At 38.8% G+C, this 9,324-nt stretch overlaps 1 protein-coding gene across 1 annotated transcript in view; it reads right to left on the bottom strand.

The window, feature by feature from the left end:
- Positions 1-304: 304 nt before the first annotated feature.
- Positions 305-9,324, bottom strand: part of LOC107227320 (matrix metalloproteinase-2) — a 161,183-nt gene continuing 152,163 nt past the window's right edge. The window contains exons 9-12 of the mRNA XM_015668429.2: positions 4,095-4,465; positions 3,545-3,843; positions 3,331-3,434; positions 305-2,811 (exon numbers count right to left, since the gene is read on the bottom strand). Of these exons, the coding sequence (XP_015523915.2) occupies positions 2,561-2,811; positions 3,331-3,434; positions 3,545-3,843; positions 4,095-4,465 (1,025 nt within the window). The 3' untranslated portion in view covers positions 305-2,560. The remainder of the gene's footprint in view (positions 2,812-3,330; positions 3,435-3,544; positions 3,844-4,094; positions 4,466-9,324) is intronic.

Genomic DNA, 9,324 nt, shown 5'->3' with positions numbered 1-9,324 from the left:
TGCGACGAAACGAGTTTCGCACATTAAGATGCGTCAGGTTGACTGTCTAATATTCTCCTGTCTCATGGCAACCTTTCCACTGGCGCAATGAGATTTTCATTGAAATTTCACAATTTTTTTTGTCATCGATTTTGCCACGAAATGTGGCGACTACTAAATCACAACCTAACTGACCACGTCACATCCACATATCAGCTCATAGTTATGTTTCATATTATCCTCTTCATTATCCATCACATTTGTTGGATGTAGAAGAAAGGAGGAAAGTCATCTCTTACCCTAATCAGAATAAATAAAATTCGAATACACGAAATTACATTTTATTCTTGTATATACAGATATATATATCAGAATAATAAAATACAATATAGTAAGTATGTGACGTTCAGATTTGGTATAACTGTAATTCAACCACTGCTTGAATCAATGTTCATTCAAATATTTCGTCCCTCTCAGTTGGTACTTCTCATAAATACCTTCTGTTCTGTAGAAGTGGAACGACGAAAATGGCTTAGGCATGTAAGGCTTTGGGATTTTTGTATAAATTATCTTATTCACATCGATGAAGGCCATTTCTTTTCTCTCGTATTACACATAATATAGTTATACATGGATTACCATGGTTTTAGTAAATGAATGCAAAACTTATGTTGATTTCTCCCGGAAGGTTAGCACATATTTATGTGGTATGAGATCGTTATCACGTATGATTTATTATCCCTTTGAAACGGATTTCCTGGTTATTCGGAATCGGTCATTCGATGTAATATTGAAATTATAATTGTCATGTATTCAATTAATCTCTTAATGTTGTAGACGGATCAGATACCACTGTTGATAACCCATTAAATTTGACATCACCGCAATAGTTTTTATTTGTATAGTATAAACTTAGCACATATAAATATTCTACCTATTCTCTCAGATTATATAAATATCACAGTTATACAACTGATAGAACTATGTAAGTATTCACTTAGTAAAATTGTATCGTTTCTCTTCAATTACAGAAGTAGATTACCAATAATATTATCCGCAATTGATAAACCTTGGTATTATTATTAACCTCGTTCAAATAAATTCAACTTTATTCTACTCTGACTAAAATCGTTTGATGAACGAAAATGTAAACACCCTTTAACTGCAGCAATTCCATAAAAGTGTCAAAATATAATTAAACCATGTATAGAAAAACACAAATTATCTAAAACTGCTTCGTTTTCACACGTCTTCATACAGTACCGAGTTATCGTTCATTGAATTCTTGGTAGTGTCATATTTTAGAATTCGTACATGTAGACACTTTCTCTTCAAAATTTCGTACGGATTACAAAAAGGCCTCAGGTTTCACTAAATTGTCATCATTTTTTAACTTGGTTCAGTCAAATCGTCTTCCCGATTGTGCAAGCATCATGAAATTCTTATTGTAATGAATTGATCAAGATCAAAAAAACAAAACCAACGGGGGGGGATTTTTGACCGAGATAATAAATTTTATAAACTTGTTCAATGTTGTATCAGTATTGCACTGCCATATGGTCGTTACGTTCTTGCATTTCGCAACCGTTAGCATATCTATATATATATTTGTATAAATATAAATACAAGTTAAATATAAAAAGTATATGAATCAAAAAGTCATTAAAAAGTAATATGAAATAAAATAAAATAATAATAATAATAATAATAATAATAAGAATAAGTAACTGTCTGGTACAAGGAAAATTACAGCTATTACCTGACACTATACGATAAATTGTCCTAGATTATATGTTACGTATATCTAACTATGGTATACAAAAATGAGTATAAATCAAAGTCAGAGAATGGTAGTTTGATCGAATACAGTTGAACGGCATGGATAATTATTATGCATATTGATTTGACGTCACAATTGAATTCGACCGAATAAAAAGTATTGGTCGTTCTCCTATACGTAAATATTATGATAATTCTCGCAACTAACCGTCACTTTCAAAATATCTTTCGGTCAACTGCATAAAATTTGCAGTTTCTTACTAAACGTGCACGCCCTTCCAGTAGAAAAATGTTAAAAAATAGGTAATTCATTTTCCGGCACGTAACAAAAAACATTGTAAGCTAACGCATTGGTATCTAATCCTCTATCCGAATGGAAGAAAAAAAGAGAATAGGTAAATTCTCACATGTATTGTTCTTACTAGTTTTTCGTTCATATGGCAGTGTAAGTGTGCAGTGCACGTACAAAACATTGAGATATATTTCACGTGGTATGTGAGCGAAAGCTATAGTGGGCGGATCGATTCATAGCTCTATTGTGCAACGGAAAATCCGAAATTATACCCTTCAGCTTTCGTCAATAATTCAATTAACAATCAGGGGTGCAGACGGCGAATTAAGCAGCTGTTCGAATTTTATTCGATAGGTTTGATTATACCCGAGATATGAAAATTGTGCGTGTACGTGTGCTTGCGTGTGTGTGTGTATGTGTGTGTTATTCGAATGTACGAGAAAATCGTATACATTCCGTATCGGGATAGGGATTTTTTTTTTCTTTCTTTTAATGCATAAATTCGTTCTACTATAACCTCAGGATAACGGCACAGATGAATACGAAGCCGTAAAGTGTTGCAACAGTTTGCGTACTCGAATTAACAGCCGTAATCCTGTCCTTCTGCGGCAAATTGCTGTTCTCATCCTCATCCTCATCTTCGTACACCCTTGGACAGTGCATCCAAACCGGGGCTGAGAGTGTCTGTCTTTCTTTCTTCACCCTCATCCGAAGATCGTCAAACTCCCAGAATCCCTTCCCTTTGAAGAAATACGTTTTAGCTGAAACGAATAATCCATCCATAAATACACTTTACGCAAAGTACACGAAGTCACTGAGGCGAGAGTATAAAACTAAAATATGTGTTCCTGCATTATGAAATTAATAAAGTCATGTCTCAACGCAACTTGCGGATATGAAAAATAAATCTCATCTGCGTACTCCGATTGTATCAATTTTTTACATTTATTTATTCTATTTCTTTCGCCCTCTTCTCCTGCATATGCCGGCCGTATATTATACAGCGTATTGAGGAACTTTGCCAATAATTCATAAAAAAAAAAAAAACACCGCTTCAACTCTAACGCCTTGCAGTTTATAATGCCACGGAATCGTTAATACGTCTGTGCGATTGTAGGAATTATTTAAATGCAAAAAAAATAATAGAATAAAAAGAAAAAAAAAAAGAAACGAAAATGGTAGAATTGAAATCTCCTGGTCAAGTAACGTCGTTGAGACTTATTTAAGCTGAAAAATGATAAAAGATAATGAAGTAGCAATGAGAGAATCAGCACACTGACCGTTCTTCGCTTGGAAAACGGCATCTATGTTTGGACTGACCCCGGCAAACATGGCCATGTCTCTTGGGTAATCCAATTCGACCCGTCTGGCGGCCTCGTCGAATCTAAAACAGACAAGAAAGAAAGAAATAAAGATTCTTGCAAATAACATTGCAATTATTCGCATCGACGAACGGGGAGAAAGGATAATTAATTATCTGTCGCATAAGTTTACCTCCAGTACAGGTGTCCGCTAAAGAAATAGGTCCTCTGATTGTATCCCCATATCATAGCACCGTCGATCTTGGTCAACTGGGCTGGAAGTCCAAGGTCGGTAAGTGGCCTCGGATAGCCATTCTCCTGCTGGCTTCCGCTGAAAACGTAATAGTGCCTGCCGACGAAGAAGACGATCTTCTTGTCGAGCCCCTCGTAGACGGCATCGACGTGGTGGATGTTCTGAGTGAAATTGAAGAAACGAGTTATCTCGACCGGGTATCCAGGCATGAGACCTTTGTCCGAAACCCTCCAGAAGTACTGGAACGAAAATTAGCGAAATCATCACACCGAACGATAAATAACAGAGAAGGAAACAATTTTTACAAAATAGGATAATCGGATTTTAAGTCGTCGGAATAAATTCGCACCTCGTGTATTACGTTACCATAAATACAACGTGAGTTGAATTTACGTCTCATCTAGAACGAACTATTACCTAGATGAATATAAATTTCTTCCAAATACTATGCGATAATGCCAACGATTTCGCACAATATCAGGGCACTCACCCGATCCTTAAAGATGAATATCTCGTTTCTGATGACGCTGATGGCGTCGTAGCTCGTGTCGCAGGTCTTGGGGATGGAATTGTCCGTCCGTGGATGGTATCTTGGATTGTTGTCCGGCCTCTGTTTCGTAGGTGTTTCAGGACGGTGAATCCTGTGGTTTGGTTTCTCCGGACGTCGTCCCCACGGTTCCTTCGGGTAATCGTACGGCCGCGTTGGCCGTACTGGGCGGGTTGGCCACGTTGGCCGTGTTCTCCAGGGCCTTATCGTCGTGGTAGTCGTGGTGGTAGGTTGTGGCCGAGGCCTAGGCCGAGGCCAGGTCCTATCGTGAGTTCCAGGATTGTAGGGACCCCAAAGCCTATCTTGGGGAGAGCCTGCAACGAGGAAATTTCAGTAAAAATGTGTATATTTTAAACGAAAAAGAGAGGGTTTAGGGATGAGATAGAGGACTCCTGCTTTTAAGGAGATTTCGATTTATCTATTTGGAAGCAATTTGGATGGCGTGACGATCAAGTTTCAAAAAAATCCAAAACAAGAACCACCCTGACATCCCCATAGAATTATCTGTGGTGAAAAACGACATTTCGCAATGCGGTCGGAGGCACGAATGGTGTTGTAGAGGGATAAGCGGAGAGTGCTGAGTATAGCAAGTGCGAGTAGAGCCTCTGGTTAAAAACATTGAAGCGTTTTATGCCGCTCCACGCGCAACCTTCCCGAAAGCTTCCGAATCCTCTGTATCCACGGTTTGTATACTCGAGGCCCTTTCGGTTCAAGACGTGATTCAGGCGACGCGAGACCGGAACGAACGTCGCCATTACAGCTGTGTACAAATTGGTGTACACTCTGTGTATGAATAAATATGTACGACACAGAATGAGTGAGTGAGATAGAGAGAGAGAGAGAGAGCGATAAAGTAGAAACGATGGTTTATTCATCCGTGGGAACGGGAAGGCGATAAAGTGGTTCTGCGACAAAAGTCGCGTTGAGGCGAGTTCGCGTTGAAATTTTAAATTCTTTACCAGTTGTTGAAAGTTCTTTCACATCCCGTATTCCAAAGCCCCTCGGCTGTGTCTCGCATTACTTTGGAACCGTATTTTTCAGCCTGCATCACGGGCAATTTGCGACCAACTATTGCATAAATCTGCAATATAATTCGCCTGAGGAACTAAATTGACACGTTTGTCCTCTCGCATCTCATTCGTACAACCTGAAGTGCGGAATATCGGAAAGTACGTTTTTACACACCGGCAGATCTCAGTTTCCCGTTTTTCCTAGAATAATCACTCTGTGCCAAAAAATATATATATCCATCTCCTACATTTTCTACTGGCTTTTCATATTTCCTTCTCCAGCTTCCGATGCTGCTGCACTTCAGTTCGCATCAACCGAGCGCAGTTCTCTGTCACTCCTCGTCTTCGTCACGCTTACGGTACGTTCCTGATAGTTAACGGAATCAACCGATGATCAAAGACTCGGTACTTCTGCTGCTGCATTTCTACCACATCGTGCTATATCGACCTAGCTTGTCTATAATGAGCACCGTAAAAGCGATGAGAAACCGCGCTCTCTGGAAAAATTTTCAAGCATGCGACGAGTAGAGTAGTGTAACTTATACCATACCACTGCACACATCGAGTGTAAGCCACGTGTAGTAAAAATTTTCATCGAAAGAAATAAAGGTATATAAGCCAACATCGGAGTAATTTTTTAACATCGTTATATAAAATCTTTTTCGTCTAGGGGTAACCCTCGAAAAATTTTGTGCAACTCAGATCTGAGGAAGCTATAAAAAAAAAAAAAAAAAAAAAACGTCATTCGACACTTTTAAAAATTTCTCGATTTTGAAGAGAAAAACGGAACTAAAGCTGGAGGAAAAAAAAAAACTCGTCGGTTTTATAAATGTTTCCTGCAAGTTTACAGATCTGCTGCGGCCAGATCGACGAGATTAAAACCCCACGATGGCGTGCAGCTGGCAGCTGGTATAAAACAAAGGAATCTGCACTTATGAGGTTGTGCACATTGTGCGGTGGCATAAAGTTTGGGGCATTGTATTGTGTCTAGATGCACCGGGTACGTTGCCCTAATGATGGTGGAGGAGGACGAGGAGGGGGGATAATTACAAACGAAGTTGCATGCCGCGTCGAGTTTCCTGCGACTTACAATATAATCCGAATCCCGTTCTCGTTTCTATTTCGCATAAAGGTCTACCCGTATGTACAGAGAAAGGTGGTTAATAAAGCGGATTATCGCGTCCTGTTATTTTCCCCGTCGTTCGATAATTTATACCGTATACCAAAGAGTGGTGGAATATGTAAAGTAAATCCGAAAAGAGGTGGTAAAGGGGGGGGGGGGGGGGGGGGAGCGGCGAGCTTTGTTCGCGACGCAAAGAGAGAATTATACGGGGAACACAATAGTGGTATGATGAATTTCGTTATAAACCCCTCGAAAAGTATAATGAACATTTTATTATTGGCTAATCTAATTGCGAGCCCGGAGAACCGAATAATCGTTAATCAGTAAACCATGTAGATCAGCGTATCGGTTTTCCATGCATCTCTTTCTCTCTCTCTCTCTCTCCCTCCGGCACTCCGCCCCTCATCGCTATATCCCAACAATTTACCTACGAATTGATACATGTTTTCAAACGAAACGTTATACTGTGCATAGATACACAGCTGCAGTTATTTCAACCTGTAATCTAGATTTACGTCACGTCCGTCCCGTACATTGTACGTACAGAAATATTATATATACGATATATGTATGTATATATGTGCATATTTAAATATATAACCAGGCGTATCTGTATTATATACACCTTGTATACACATATAGACCGCATACATGTATTGAATCAATTTAATATCCAGCTGTACGTATAACATAAAAGAAAGAAACAAAAAAACCAACTAGAGACTTTGCCAATTTTTACCCATACATACGTAGAATAAATCTGCACGTAAAAATGTCCCGCAGGTAATTCGAAGTGCGAATAAATTTCTATAAAATTCATCGCCAATAAAAACTATAATCTGCGTTTAGTTGTTGTTTTTTTCTTATATATTTTTATTGAATAAAAATTGACGAATCAGTGGATGAACTTCGTTAGCTTCTCACGACGATTGGTACTTCGGGATACCTGGGTGGAAAACAAAAAAAAAAAAAGTTCCCAACGACGGAAAATACGAGCTGGCGTAAATTGCGATCGCGATAGTTAGCGAATTGTTACGATTCCGCAGGAAATAACGACCGTTTGGGTTAATTGTGGAATTGCACGACGGCATTGCCTATCTCCAATCAAAGGGACATCCATTGGCAACTCAATAACCTTGCAGATTTGCCGCTGTGGAATTCCAGGGTATGGCAGGGATGCGGAGAGCTTCTCGCACATTTATACAACTTAGGACTATACGGATCTGGCAGGTGCGTATAACAATGGTAATGGTGGAAACCGGAGGTCCGGTCGTTTCGAAACTACTCGAGGCCCGTGATGCAATGCGCGGATGCGCCGTGCCGTGTGATAATTTGCTGAACGTTAATAGCAACAACAACACGGTAATAACAAACCGAGTACAGTAACGAGCCCGGCGGGGAAATTAGCGCTAATTAATGGGCGGTAGATGGATGCGGTTTCGGGTACGAGGGGCTTCGCCGTTTCGCCGTTTCGCCGTTTCGCCGTTTCGTCGTTTCGCCGTTTCGCTGCTCGATTGCCGCCTGCAGGGGTCGAACCGATTCGACCTAATACACTGTTACATTGCTATCGCGCCCATTTAGCACCCCGCACACGCCGAACAATTTCGAAATTCGTATCCCTGCCGCGCCAAGTTTACTTGTAAACTTCCCACCGTGAATAATTAATTTCCCTTGAGGATTCAGCCTCGCTAAGCGCAAATTAACGGGGAAAATCTAATTGGCGTGCGACGTATATATTTACTCGAGAAAAAAAGGAAAACTTATTAGTAACGATACAAGGTTCAAACTGTAAGTAAAATTCTTCTGACATGTATTTATCGATATACACTGAGAGAAATTTTTAGTTCCGGTTACCGCTCGGTCCTTGACTATTTTCATTTTTTACCACAATCGAAAAACATAGTTCTAGATAGGAAATGAAAATTAGTTTTCTAGCTGTTACCGGAAAGTTTAGTATCCGTTACTATTCTTTTTCATTACGATCACTGTTGCTAGATTTTCTTGCAACTGTTGCGAAAATTTAATGCTCAATAAAAATATTTTATTTGTGTCTGATAAACGAATGAATCAGAGGTGTATAACAAACTTGTACAAATAAAATTTTGAACGTTAATTATTTTTAATAATTTATTCATATATTCGTTAATTCCCAAAATCAAAATACGCCTTTCTCATATATAAATGTTCATTTTCGAACTCAATTCGACAATATTTTGTCGCGACTAGTATTTTCTTTGAACACCAACAGTTCTTTGCTTTTACTTGGCTTTTACTTTTCATTATTGATGTACAAGAAGGTTCCATAGTTTATTGGTAAAAAAGAAGGTAGATATTTTAATGACCGATTTTTTCAGCTTCTTTTCCAGCTCTTTCGACGCGCTTCATGTTACATAATAACGCACGACGGTACATCTCCAAGGTGGTAAACCACCACCCTGCACACTTATTTCTTTTATACTTTTAAAAAGTTTACTATTCTCGAGTTAATGGCAGTCGCTTTTCCTCTCTACGTCATACGATCGTATAAGAAGGAAAAATCCATTGTTTTCCTTCTTTTTCTTCTACCAATGTTTCTTTGCGTCCACGTTTTTGTCGAGCCAATTAAAGGCGAAGCTGAGAGGAGAGCCGCTTCTTTGCATATATATATATATATATATATTATACCGTCGACGTACAGAGCGAACGAGAATGTTGAAATGAAAGAGAAATATTTAGAAAATATTTCCTCGTTACGTGAGTATAATGTGCCGCCTTGATCGGTACGAGTGAAAAAAAAAATACGAGATAAAATATTGCGCGAGGGAGAAATTTGTATTTTTTTTTTTTTATTTTATTCTCATTATTTTTATTCGTTTTTTTTTTTTTTCTTTTTTACATGTGACAAGATCCTGAACCGAGAAAATTTCTTGAAAGTATTATTATTGAGGGGACGAGGATTTTAGAGTCGAAATATACGCGACGTTGAAACGCGATTTTTCATCCGGTTTTTCAAAGTTCGTCAATAAATTCCGACACCGAAGAACGTTGAAAGAAATTGTGA

The sequence above is a fragment of the Neodiprion lecontei genome, chromosome 5, assembly GCF_021901455.1.
Source record: "Neodiprion lecontei isolate iyNeoLeco1 chromosome 5, iyNeoLeco1.1, whole genome shotgun sequence".
In the NCBI taxonomy this organism is placed as follows: Eukaryota; Metazoa; Arthropoda; class Insecta; order Hymenoptera; family Diprionidae; genus Neodiprion; species Neodiprion lecontei.
The sequence above is the reverse complement of the archived record's forward strand: the minus strand, read 5'-3'. Positions and strand labels throughout refer to the sequence as shown.